This window comes from Brienomyrus brachyistius, chromosome 2, assembly GCF_023856365.1.
Source record: "Brienomyrus brachyistius isolate T26 chromosome 2, BBRACH_0.4, whole genome shotgun sequence".
In the NCBI taxonomy this organism is placed as follows: Eukaryota; Metazoa; Chordata; class Actinopteri; order Osteoglossiformes; family Mormyridae; genus Brienomyrus; species Brienomyrus brachyistius.
This window is the reverse complement of record NC_064534.1, coordinates 25,450,105-25,464,716: the sequence shown is the minus strand read 5'-3', so window position 1 is coordinate 25,464,716 and position 14,612 is coordinate 25,450,105. Positions and strand designations below refer to the sequence as shown.

Sequence of the window (14,612 nt, the reverse complement as noted above, 5' to 3'; positions counted from 1 at the left end):
CAAAAGTCTTAGGCAGTCCAAAGAAATGTTTAAAGCTGTCTATCTGCGTAGCAAATATACTTTGGCTTAGAACAAAAATCACAATTTAACATTAGAACATGTGCAAATTAAAAGCAGCACAATAAAAACTAGTAATAATTTCTTCTGTTTTCTAAAAAGTTACTGATATCTAGTTCCCAAACTTCTCCTCAGGGGCACCTCAGCCGTTCTATGATTTTGTTAAATTTCATCAACAGCTCAATTAAATAATTAAATATATTGGTTTAACAAGTCAGTGACAGATTGACTAGCTGTATGGCTAGTGGCCAAGTCAAAAAATACATGGCTGCACTGGACGGTCACTGCAAATTTCTGAAAATTCTGAAATGGCTAAGCTGACACACTTTGACAGGCATAATATCATAGTTTTAGACCAACATGAGGATAATCTATACCCTTTATTTGCTTGCCTAAGACTTTTGTATAGTACTGTATATATATATATATATATATATATATATATATATATATATATATATATATTGCTACATAAATTACTACTTCAATTACATTGTTCTTCCAAATTCAAATCATCCTGATTATAGCTAATTTTTCACTCTTCACAGATGTTCATTCATGTGCTGAAACAATTTGCCTGAATGCTGGCACTTGCTACAAAATAGGAAACATCCAGTCATGTATTTGTGCTCCTGGTTATAGCGGCGAACAATGCGAAATAGGTATGTTGAACATGGTGCTTCTTATGATCACCTGACATGAAATATATTCTACACTCAATAGACAATAATGGATACCTACAGACAGGTTGTAATTTTTTACATATTAATGGTCCTTTTGAGCTTGAGGTTTCTTCTCTTCTAAATACTGATGTTATTAGTTTACTCCATTATAACTAAAATTAAATATGAATTTTATCCACTGGTTGCATTATTATTTATTAATAATATTTTGGTTCTTTGCACATAGACATTGATGAATGCCAGTCAAATCCATGTCACAATGGAGCTACTTGCCTTGACGGCTTAAACTCCTTTAGGTGTATTTGCCTTCCTACCTACGAAGGAACTCTTTGTGAACAAGGTGAGACCACTTGGTTTTACTTTAAATTGGTTATATGGCTTTTGACAAGCTTCTTATTTTGCTGCTAAATATTTTGTCTGTAAATATAGTAAAAATGTACCATCAAGACAAATTTCAGTATTAAATTTAGTATACCTGCAATAATAGGCAGCTTTCACCCTTATTAGTTACTTAATATTATTGTATTATCACCTTTAATCATTTATTAGTTACTGTTTAATAGGCAGTTTTAGAATATATGCAGATATGTGAATAGGTATTTGTAGCAGTAGTAGTAGAGGTAGTAGTATAGCCGTAGTATACATTAATGATAAAAGTCACTACACAAGGTACTGTACTGTGCATCAAGCTGACAAACCACTGGAGCTGTGTGACGTCTCAGTAAAAAATTTATTAAAATCAATACTCTTAGACTAACAACATTTAATAATAATCAATACTTTATTAATCCCTGTGGGGAAATCGTCTTTGTAGAGTAAGTTGTCCATGAAGGGCAGCCACCTGTAGCGGCACCCAGGGGTTAAGGGCCTTGCTCAAGGACAGAGAGATGTGCTGAGGTTGGGATTGAGCTGTTTGATTACAGGCACACAGACTTAGCCCACTACACCACACGCTGCCCCTTAAACGTATGGAACATAGAATAGTGTAGGCTAATAGAAATTTTCCCAGAATGATGGGTTTTACAACATTTCTTGAACGTTGATAGGAAATCTGATGATTGGATGCGGATTTCCAGCTCAGAGATCCACACATAACAAACATCTTGAGTGGGATTTCTCATATGGTAGAAAGATCTCTAAGTGGCACTGGTTTTCCAATTGAAGAGGACAAGATAGGTAGTAGGTCTTGAGCAATATCTTCATGGAAATGGGTGTCCATTCATTAATGGCTCTGAGAGCCAACACTAATGACTTGAACTTGATGCAGACACCTATGGAGAGCCAAAAAAGAGACAATTAGTGGTTTTGGATCATTTTCAATCTTTATGACATTTTACAGACGTTTTAGACATATTACCACATTTGGAATCATCTGCAGGGGTTTGGTAAAACAAGATGGTAGTCATTTCAGTCAATGGTGCAGAAAGGGGAAATTCAGGATGATTCCAAATTTTTTTAGGGCCACTGTCACTCAGGGGCCCTAAAAAAATTGGAAAATAACTGGATTGGTCTGGACTGGGGCCAAAATATGATATGCTTTCATGGAGACCAAAATCTTTAGCAATGCCCCTGATTCAGTAAAGATTTGCAGTGATCTGGTGTGACATGTCAAGTGACTGGATGTTGGCATAGTAGTAGTAGGAAAACCAAAGTGACCGGGTGATCAGCTTTAGAGAACATTTGTGTATGTGTGTGTGTTTCTGCAATGGATTATCTGGAGGTACTGCTGTATTTTACATTGGGGTTACCTTGTTACATATTATGGTCTAAACAACAAATGGTTTATACAATATTACTCAAGATGAACTATGCCTTGCATTTAAAAATTCTAATGATAGCGTGTTTTCCTTGGTCATGTGTCATCCGGAGATTCTGTTTTTGCCGGCATGCAGATTATGTTTATACCATGCTTGTAAATGACAGACATACAAAACCATAAAAAGCATTGAGTAGTTTTTAATATACATGATACATTTTCTGCAGATACATGATATACATACAGTTCACCCTTCTGCATCATTGTTGTTTCAGTAGATCACAGGGTCGAAGAATTTAAATGGAATATTTGGAAACCCTGTTTTGCGAAAGCTGCACAGGACACATGAAGACCAACAGACTACAGACAAAAAGCTTAGTGACTCATAAATGCAGAAAATATATGTACATTGCTAGTTTGGAGGACGCCAAGCATGTTTATGGTAGCCTCTCACTTGTGAAAATATTATCTGGACTGGGCAGCTGACCGAGGCCTGACAGCAGAGAGGCCTGACAGCAGAAAGGCCTGACAGTCTTATATTATAGGAGCTTGCAGGGAGGCCTGTGCCCCTAACCCCTGTGATGTGGAAGGGTTCACTTTATATAAAAGGACATATATACTACAACATTATATAATTAAATTATTAAAGAGGGATAATCATCCATCCATCCATCCATTTTCCAAACCGCTTATCCTACTGGGTCGCGGGGGGTCCGGAGCCTATTCCGGAAGCAACGGGCACGAGGCAGGTAACAACCCTGGATGGGGGGCCAGCCTATCGCAGGGCACACTCACACACCATTCACTCATGCATGCACTCCTATGGGCAATTTCAGCAACTCCAATTAGCCTCCGCATGTTTTTGGACTGTGGGGGGGAAACCAGAGTACCCGAAGGAAACCCCACGACGACATGGGGAGAACATGCAAACTCCGCACACATGTGACCCAGCCGGAGACTCGAACCCGGGTCCCAGAGGTGTGAGGCAACAGTGCTAATCACTGCACCACCATGCCGCCCCGAGGGATAATCACTTAGGTTTATTATATATATGGTTCAAATTATAAAACATGTTTAGGGCATTTAAAATTTATTTGATCAGAATTCCTTCAGCCAAGCAGTTCAAAAACTTTGTGCATTGTGTTTTGTGTAGAGGTAACTTGAAGAGGAATTATGCAATAGTCCTTTTCAAATTGATTGATTTATAATCTGAAGTTATTTCTCTACAAACTAGAAGTATTACACTTCAAACAAGTGTAATAATTAAATGTTATTGTACAGGAACAAAGTGAGTATTATATTAAGACGTTAATTATTATTCAACTGTCTAATTTCTCTATAATGGGTCTCTTTAGACACTGAGACATGTGATTACGGCTGGCACAAGTTCCAGGGCAACTGCTACAAATACTTTGTTCATCGGCGTGCTTGGGAAGCCGCAGAGAGAGACTGCCGTGTAATGGGAGCCCATCTCACCAGCATTCTTTCCCATGAAGAGCAGCTGTTTGTGAATCGTAAGTGCTGTCTCGCTGCCTCCTATCAGAGCTACCATATTTGTAATTAACAAACACTGAGAAAAAAACTAGATTTCCCCTGAATTTCCTCTAGCCCCCTATATTGTTCCCTAACCATTTCTGCCTTTTCCTTTTCTGCCTAAAATCACAAATATTTTTTATTTACATCATTTATATCATTCATTCATATATATATATATATATATATATATATATATATATATATATATATATGTGTGTGTGTGTGTGTGTGTGTGTGTGTACAGACACACAATTATTTATTTATTTATTTATTTATTTATTTAACAGGTTTGGGAAATAACTACCAATGGATTGGTCTCAATGATAAGATGTTCCAAGACGACTTCCGCTGGACTGATGGCCAACCTATGGTAAAAATCATTTCCCATTTTAAATTAGCATGCTGTCAATTTTTTTTCTATTATTGTCACGATCGGTGACGGGAACATGCGAAGGAAGCCGTGGATACGAAAAAAAGGATTTACTAACAGGATAACACAATCCAAAACACGCGTAACGTCAACGACAGGACTGGGGAAACATACTCTGAGGTGAACTTAAATACACTGCACTAATCGGAAGTAACGTAAAACAGCTGGTAATCCATACGGGGAATCCATACGGGGTAGATGAGGGGGCGTGGCAGACGGGGTAGATGAGGGGGCGTGGCACACAGGGTAGATGAGGGGGCGTGGCACACAGGGTAGATGAGGGGGCGTGGCACATAGGGTAGATGAGGGGGCGTGGCACACAGGGTAGATGAGGGGGTGTGGCACACAGGGTAGATGAGGGGGCGTGGCACACGGGAGGATCGGACGAGCGGGTCATGACAGTTATTGTGATTTGAAAATGTTCATTATACAACAGTTTGAATTTGCAATATCCAGAAAGCGCAACCTTCATTATAGAAAGCATGCAGACATTTTGTGTCTCTTTAGATAAGTGAGGCTCTGCATGTCATATTTTTTTGGGGGGGTGAGGTGGCATGACTTAGGCTCTTCTGGAAGCTCTGTAAATGGCAAGCAAGTGAGTGCCTCATAGTTGCCATATTGCTGCCTATAACACACAATTGTATCCTCACTTCAAAACCAGTTATTTAATCCACCTATAAATAAAAGGAGGCTTTGGGATATGGAAACAACACATTACAACAAGTTAAATGAATCATAAATAAAAGGAGAGCTAAAGGTTTAGGCAAGCAGTGAAAACATAAGCCTGGGTCTGGACGAGGTGAGGATTGTGCGGAGATCATTTGATCAAACATGCAACATATGCCAGATGGAAAACTTTTGGAAGGAGCTTTGGCGTTTGTGAATTTTATAAGCACTTATGTCTAAACAATTTCAAATACAATTTTGGGAGGGTTAAAAACAGGGCCTTTCCAGACCGAAGATAGTATTCAGTAGAATTCACATTCAATACCAGCACCTTTCAATAGAACAGTACATGTATGAAAATCGATGCATATGGAGCTGCACATTCCATTATTTAAATATTGTCTTGTCCCATTATAATGTACTACAGTATGCCTGTCTTTTTGATTAATTTTAATGCAAAATTCAGAAATGGTTTAGATGAACTGTATCTTCATAATGCATTCATTATGCATTCATTGATCATTCAGCGCACCTTCATAAAGTATTTATAATACATTCATAGAACATTCATAAGCAGCACATAAGTATACCTAACATCCGAACGTACCTTAACAGCTTAAACAATTACATTAATAACAATCAATATATGATAACAAACATTACATCCATCCATCCATCCATTATCTACCGCTGAATGTGGGGTCGGGTCGCGGGGGCAGCAGTCTCAACAGGGAGACCCAGACTTCCCTCTCCCCGGCCACTTCATCTAGCTCCTCTGGGGGGACCCCGAGGCGTTCCCAGGCCAGCCGAGAGACAACATTACAATTGTATAATAATAGGTTTGTTCTTAATGTACTTACATGTTGTCTATGAATATTCTATGAATGCATAATAAAGGTGAACTGAATGTTCTACAAACGCATTATATGGTACAGTTTATGTAAAGCGTTAAATTTTGTCACGATAAATGAATTCCAAAATGTTCTGATATGCAGTCATGAAAAAAAGGCGTAGACAGTACGGTTCATCATAACTGTATGTCATAACTAGATCTGTAACTGGATCTGCTTCTGTAAAGCATTATTTGGATTGAAATTTATACCGATGAAGCAAAACATTATCACCATCCACATGTGAAGTGAATAATGTGGACTATCTGATTGAGTCTTGTTGCATGTGGGGTAATGTTAGCTTATGCTAACCCCTATCTACAGTCAAAATCGCCTACAATGGGCATACAAGCATTGGAACCGGAAGTTGTAAGCAATGGAAAAAGATTGCTTGGTCGAATGAATCCCATTGTCTGTTGCATCACGTATACCTTGATATACACCATATATTTTGAGATAGTCAACATAATTCACTTCACATGGGGGTAATCATAATGTTTTAGGTAATTTCTTTATGTCCTTTAATTTCGTCATTCATTTTTAAGTATTCACAAATTTGATTTAGTGAATAGACCACTATTTTGCCAGATGTTTTACATAGATCTACCGTACATTCATTTGGCATGTAGAAATAAAATATAGCTGTATATCCAAGTATATCCAGGGTTGTTTACTGTTTTTTTTTATTTTTTACAAAAATGGAATAGTCTTCCTGTTAGTGTAGTACAAGCTAAAACCCTGGGTTCCTTTAAATCCGAGCTAGATAAGATTTTAACTCTGAGCTATTGGTTGAGTTCTCCCCAAGCGAGCTTGATGGGCCGAATAGCCTCCTCTCGTTTGTAAATTACATATGTTCCTATGTTCTAAAGGTAGACCTTTATTTTACTATGCAGAGCGGTATGGAGTCTCAGATTTTTCACCTAGGAAAGGCCAGCTGTGTAATGAGCATAAGCTCTGGAAGTGACTTGGCAAATATGTACAGTTCTCGCAAACAATCATATGAGACCAAGGATGACATTTACTATGGATCTGAACCAGAAACCTTAGCCAAAAGCCCTGCACTACACGGCGCCCAGAGAGTGGATGAGGCTGGAGCTTATCCATGTAGTCCTTACTGCCAAAATACTTCTCTAACTTTGTGTATAACTGAAGCATTTTATATAGACCTAAAAAATTAAGGGGCTTTTGCAAAGGTGATGTCTTTCTGCAAAAATATGTGTTTCACTAAAGTAAAGTAGGCTATTTATTATTACTATTATTATTATTATTATTATTATTATTATTATTATTATTGGTGGTGGTTTTTATTTCAGTCATTATTCAGGGGTAGATTGGCAACAAAAAATAGCCTGTGGTATATTTCACCACTGTCTGCGGGTGTGTGTGTGTGTGTGGGGGGGGGGGGGGGTTTCCAGGGTATTTTTTGCCAATCATGATCACCAATAACATAAAGCATTATCCATTAATCTTCTTCTGTGACTTATCTGTGCTCAGCCCTCACAAGACCAGCCACTGGGACAATTTCTGAACTTTCCAAATCTATATTACTTTTGTTAAAGCAATTAATGTCATTTTGTTAACTCTTCAGAAAAGCTAAATATGTAAGTTACTATTTCATTTTCATTGTTGAAAAAAAATAAACACTTTATTTTAAAATATTTTATACTCCATTACGCTGGAACTGTTACAATAATACCTTGAGTCGAATTTTAGATTCACTTCCTAAATGTAACTTTATTGCCACCAAGTGGCACCTGAAGGCATTGCCTGTGCTTAGTAGTTGTCCTTGCTCAATTCAATCCATACTTTACCTTAGTTATAGCCTACTTGACAGTTTAGCCGTTCACCAGTAGAACTTGTAAAAATAAAATAAATGAACAAACAAATAAATTATGTTGAGCAAAAGCAAACTTCTGCATTATGACACAAAACCAGTTTGTATTTATATGTTTACAAGTCAAAAGTAAGATTTTTCTGTTATTACCCAGCACCGTTTTCACACCAAGGTAGCATAGCTCTATGGGCATGAAAAAATAAACCACAATGAAGCTAAGTCTGTGTTAGGAAAAAATGTAAATTGGTAGTATCGACACAACACCGGTGTGATATCTCTCTCCCCAGTTATTGTTACACCAGTTACAGTTCATCGGCTGGATTGTCACTGGAGCATGGGTCCCTGAGGTACATTTGTGTGCCCAATCCCCTGCTCCACAGTGGTACAGTACATTGCAATCCAGTGGCGATGAGTTCCTGGGAGTTACAAAGCACAGGGTGTTTTACACCTGGGAAAGCATGGAGGAAAATCTGGATAGATTAAGGCTTCCTCTCTTGGAGTCAGAGCACAATCCATCCACTGAGGAATTTCAGGTGGAGAGTTTTGCATAGCACCAGGTGGCACTTGACAGGGCTAGTCATGAGTCCTGTCTGCTGGATGGAGTCTTGGTAGGCCACTGTATAATGAGCCTGTGGAAGGTGATAGCTGATCCATCCATCCATTTTCCAAACCGCTTATCCTAATGGGTCACAGGGGGTCCGGAGCCTATCCTGGAAGCAATGGGCATGAGGCAGGGAACAACCCAGGATGGGGGGCCAGCCCATCGCAGGGCACACTCACACACCATGCAGTCACACATGCACTCCTACGGGCAATTTAGCAAGTCCAGTTAGCCTCAGCATGTCTTTTGACTGTGGGGGGAAACCGGAGTACCTGGAGGAAACCCCACGATGACATGGGGAGAACATGCAAACTCCACACACATGTGACCCAGGCGGAAACTCGAACCCGGGTCCCAGAGGTGTGAGGCAACAGTGCTAACCACTGCACCACCATGCCGCCTCATCATCCTAACATGAACAAAATAATTATTCATTATTAATGCAGAATAGATGTATTTTTCCATGAATGAAATAAAATCATTTATTTTTTAGCAATATGAAAACTGGAGGCCAAATCAACCTGACAGCTTCTTCACATCTGGTGAGGACTGTGTGGTTATGATCTGGCATGAAGATGGGCAGTGGAATGATGTGCCCTGTAATTATCATCTCACGTTTACCTGCAAGAAGGGAACAGGTATCAGTCATCACTTCCAAACCACTACTGTTGAATGCTCTGTCAGGATTTCTTGTGATCTTTTTCCTGCGATATTCAAAACAGTTTTTACTAAGAACATAAGTTTAGATTACACTATGGCACTATGCCAAGGACTATTCAAATTTGTGCTCTGTAAATGTCTCATTTGATAAAACTCATTCATTAGTAATGGGAGTAGTATAATATTTTCATAAATTGTTATTTATATTTTAAAATTTATATTTATATTTTAAAACTCAACAACATGACTCAACATTACCAGAGTAAGATAATTCTTTGTACCTTTTGTCCCTCCTCACAGTTGCATGCACTCAACCTCCACTTGTGCAAAATGCCCGCACCTTTGGAGTACTAAGACCCCGCTATGAGATCAACTCCCTGGTGCGCTACCAGTGCCAAACTGGTTTCATACAGAGACACCTTCCTACAATCAAGTGTAGGGGAGATGGACAATGGGACAATCCTAAAATCTCCTGCATGATGCGTGAGTATTTAGGTAGCGTTTTAACATATTATGTATGCATCAAAGAAACTAAATCTGCCTATTTCTGTATTTTGTTCAGCATCTACATATCAAAGGACGTATGCACTGCAATATCGGTACAATCTCTACAACAATAACAGGAAGTGGTCCAGTGAACATCTGAAACACCGCCATAATTGGTACAAATAAGAATACAAGGACAGATATTTGCAATTTTCCTTGGTAATTGTGCACTGTGTCCTAGTAGTAAAAGTCTACTACTAGCCTTTTTAACATTGAAGCAACTGTTTACAGATGCTTTACACACTATATGAAATCTTTTTTTTTTTTTTTCATTTTCAGTACTAAATACTGATTGGTAATGAGAAAGGTAGATACAGCTGGTCACTGAAATCTCTTTCTGTCCATGTTGATGGAATGATCTTTATGCTGAGGAATGTCAGTTGTGATTTCTTGCTCTGTAATTGTGTTTATTTGTTATGTGCAACACTGTGTATTTGTTGTCTAATATATTTTAGTATAGCGACTTCCTTAATGACATAACATGTGACTGAAATCTTCTCAAACTATTTTATGGTGGGATTATGCAAGCTGCAACACTTGTAAATAGTATACAGTATAATGCTGAATAATGTAAATATATCATTTATCAGACATCAGTATGAAAACACTGTATGAGAGTAAATTTGACAGTTCTTATGCTGTTTACGTACATAGGCTGGAAGCACCGTAGCTTAATCTACAAGCAAGTTATATTAAATATTGTCAATAGATCGACCAAAACATAATCCTGTCAGAAATATAAATGAATATACAATATAAGGAGACAACCTCCAATTCTATATGAACTATCCATGACGGGGGAGTGACAGAAATCACGCTGACGATGAGGATAAACGATCCTTCTGGAATCTTGTTACATGTATGACATACCCTGAGATGATAAAGTTTTAGAGAAAGATGTTTTAGAGAAAATGATACTGTGTTGTAATTTCAGCCATGAATGTGATGGTTTTCAAAGACTGCGTGCCTTGTTTATTATTTTAAAAAGGCAGCTTTGAACATTTACTTAGCAGACAGAAAATTAAATTTAGTTTTTTTTTCTTTGAAAAATATTATATATTGCTAAATTAACTGAATAAAATTCATATTTTCCTATTGTATTATTTAAATATAGGATGTTTAGAAGTAGATGAATAGATGTCAACTGTCTGAATGCTGCAGCCAATAAGAAAGGCAAGACATTTTAGTGAAGCTATGAACATTTAAGTTACACATTACTGAAAGTGTATTTCTTCATTCTTTTGTGTCATGTTTACATGAAAATTTCACCATATTGTTGCTATTCTGCTAGTATCCTCTACACATTGTAAGTCTTCCTTTCAAAGTAATTTTTTGATGAAATCACATTTTTTTTGTGAATAAATTTCAAAAAGATATGAATATTAAAAAACCCTGAAAGACTTGAACAACACATTTAATAAGACATCTAATTTATTAATCAGAGGGATTTGTTTCCTTTCATTAAATGAAAAAATATTATCGATAAAAAAGTTTTCCATTTGCAGTGTTAATGAGACAAAAGAAACATGCATTAAGTGATAAAAGACCAGCACTACAACAAAATCAATATAAATAAAAAACTATTTTGACATTGTTTTTAACCCTATAGAGAATCTTTGATTAAAAAATTACTTGTTTAAACTGTTACTGTGTTTTGACTTAAATTAAATATTTCATATTACATTGTGAATGTTTACGTTGTTAATTTCTGTCCACCCATGTTAGAGCCTTCCAATGGCATTATTATGGTAAAATAAGAATGACTCCATTTTGCAAGACTGTACATCATAAAAGCCCAGAATTGTACAAATAACTGAGGTAATATAGTGCATTTCATGCACCACTTGGTGGTGGTAGTGGCACAGGACAGGCATACACAATTTAATTATTTATTAGGAACAACTAAATTTTGCCTCCAGACATTTACCTCCAAGTTACCCTGCCTGACTTGGTGCCTCCAACGCCCAGCCAAGGAAAGATCTCCACCGAACCTCCAGTGCCTGGCCCAGGATGAGCCATACATGCTTTTTCTAAGCTTCAACAGACCAGCCAGGAAGAGGCTACTGCTCATCACAAGCCTCCAAATCCCTATCCAGCAAGGGCAGTCGTCTCCCTTACTGTGCCTCCAAGGCTCATCTTTGCCTCTGCCGTGCCTCCCGAGCCAACCTTTGCCTTAGCCTTGCTCATGGAGGCTATGCACTAGGCTTCAAGCCTGCGATCTAGGCACTCAGCACAGATAGGGCTGCTCCACCTACATTTCAGGTGTTCAGTTCAGAGAAGGTTGCTCCACCCGAATTCCAGGCCAAAGAATGGCCACATTGCACCCATGTTACCCCGCGGCAACCATCTTCGCCAAACCTGACCCAAGAGTCCTGGCTGTGCCCTGCTAACCTCCAGGTGTCTTGGCTTCATCCTGCTATCAGCCCCAATCTCCTGCTGCCCTGTTGGCTCCAGCCCCATCTCCTGATGTCCCGCCAGCACCTGCCTCATCTCCAGTCATCACCCTGCCACCCACCTCGGCTCCTGTCATCACCCTGGTGCCTGCCTTGTACAGTAGCTTTCTGGCTCACTGCCAGTGTTATCCTCTGCTGGTCACTGGCAGCCCAACACCTGGCTCCCCGGCTACAAACAGCCAGATGCCCGACTCCCTCTCCACTGTTGGCCTGACGCCCAACTCCCCGGCCACCGCCAGCCCAATGCCGAACTCCCTCGTCGCAACCAAGCTGGAATAGAGTGATACAAAGGATGCCCTTGCAGCAGACATAGAACAGGATCCTCGGATCTCGCCTTGAGTTCCACTCCTTGGGTCTCTGCCTCCACCTGAGGTCCCAGGACGGCTAGCTGGAGTCCAAGGGAAGGGCTCATCGAGTCTCCATTTCCCAGAGGGGGAAACAGGGGTACATCATTCATGGCGGCCATCCAGACTCCCGTCTGCCTGACATCACCCACTCAGACAACTCTTCTGCTGGGACCCAGAGGAGGGGAGCTCTGGCCCTGCAGGCCTCTCGGTACCGTCTGGCCCTGCTCTTCCCTCTGCACCATCCAGCCCTGCTCTTCCCCCTGCACCATCCAGCCCCACTGTTCCCTTTGCACCATCTGGCCTCACTGTCCCCTTGGTGTTTTTAGCCTTGCTGGCCTCTCTGTGTCACCCAGTCCCACTAGCTCTCCAAGGCCCTTTGGTCCTGTGATTTAGACAAGTCCCACCTTGCCAAGAAAGGGGCCCAGGAGGACCCAAACCATGTTTACTGCACAGCTGTTCAAGGTCCATGAGACTTCCTGGAAGTCCCCTGATTCCATTCATCACACCTCAGTCCCTGTACCAATACCCTGGTTTGCTTTTGTTTTACTCAGGTTTGTGTCCTCTGTGGTCATCTTTCTGTCCTTGTGGTTCCTCCAACTCTCTGCCCTGTCCTGGTGTGTGTCTTGCTGGATGGTCTCTTTGCTGTTCTTAGTATAGCCTAGATCTGTTCTGAGCCCCTAGTCGTGTTCTTTGATTTGTCCCATGTCCTGGGTTATTGTCCGTGTAGTGTTCCCTGGTATGGTGTGTTTGGTCCCATCCTGTCCTGTCAGAGGGGCTCTATCCCTCTGATCTCTTGTGGTGTCTTTCCTGTGAATCCTGTTGGTCTTGCCTTACCCTCTTTAGTCCGGTGTCCCATCTCTCCTCAGCCCTGTGGGTCCGCCCTGTCTTTTGTCCCCTTAGTTCTCACCCCTGTTCATCTTTTGTGCCTGGAGGGCACACTTCGGGGGGGGGAACTGATACTTTCATGTTCTCCTCCATGGCATGTCCCTAACAAGCCTTGTCTGTTACTTGTTTGTCTTACCTCCCGTTCCTAATCCTCATGTTAATCACTCCCAGCTGCCTCTCGTTTGTTTTGTTTATACGTGCTTCCCAGTCCTGTGTTCCCCAGCCCAGTCATTGACATCTCCCTGTTGCTACTGCCCTTTCAATTGTCCAGTCCTCCCATTTTGATCCCTCCAGTTTGTTTCCAGTCTCTGTTCATTTAGTTCAAATTAACCCCCTTTTTCTGCCCTTGAGCGCTTTGTCCCTTAAGTCGTGACAATATCTTTTGGGCAGCTTGGTTAACGTGGTTTTGCATGTGGTGGCAAACACGATGATCACACACATACATAGTATTGGGCATTTAATTATTACAATGGGAAACTACTCAATCTATTTTGACCAGCAACACTAAAGAAACTGAAAATTATGCCAAATGATGACAATTGTAAAAAACCTTTTGCACATATGTAGTAAAATATTTGGAAATTTGTGTGAGCCAATGAGAACTGATGTTCTGCTGTGCAGAAGTGACATTAAGGTGTGGAGATTTTGTCCCACTCGTCCAATCCTCCCATATGCCACGCCCCCTCATCTACCTGGTTTGGAATTCCTGCGTTTACCAGCTGTTTCTTGTTACTGTTAATTAGTCAGACATATTTAAATCTGCGTTTGGTATGTTTTCCCTAGTCCATTCATTGGCGTTGCATGTCTCCAGTGTCTTGTGTGGGATTGATTCCTAATAAACACCGTATTCCCAGATTCTCCGTCTCCCTGCTCCTGCTTCCCCGGTCCACGTTGTGTCAGATTTCACTTCTTGTTTTGCATTTATGAAATGCTCTAAAGCAATCGATAAAAATGGTAATATTTGGCAATGAGAGGGGTAAAATCAGCTGATAACTGAAATCTCTGTCTACCTGTGTCGACAGAATGATCTTTTATGTGATTTCTCTGGGTAATGTTCTTTTCTGACTGTGGTAAGTGAACTCGTCAAAAAACAAGAAAAAAAAGAATATGAAATCAAATGTAGCACCTATGTAGATCTCATTCACTCTTTGCAATGCTACTGCCACTGCAATCAAAATTCAGCACATCTTAATCATTCAGTCTCTGTCACCTTTTCTTTTTAGAAGGCCCACATTTAGTGGGTTAAGCAGGTATCATTGAACTGCACA

At 40.1% G+C, this 14,612-nt stretch overlaps 1 protein-coding gene across 1 annotated transcript in view; it reads left to right on the top strand.

Annotated features, from left to right (window-relative positions):
- Positions 1-11,349, top strand: part of LOC125714667 (versican core protein-like) — an 84,712-nt gene extending 73,363 nt beyond the window's left edge. Inside the window, exons 8-12 of the mRNA XM_048985484.1 lie at positions 3,852-4,010; positions 4,320-4,402; positions 8,947-9,091; positions 9,414-9,596; positions 9,676-11,349. Coding sequence (XP_048841441.1) covers positions 3,852-4,010; positions 4,320-4,402; positions 8,947-9,091; positions 9,414-9,596; positions 9,676-9,785 — 680 coding nt within the window. The 3' untranslated portion in view covers positions 9,786-11,349. The remainder of the gene's footprint in view (positions 1-3,851; positions 4,011-4,319; positions 4,403-8,946; positions 9,092-9,413; positions 9,597-9,675) is intronic.
- The last annotated feature ends 3,263 nt before the right edge of the window (positions 11,350-14,612 follow it).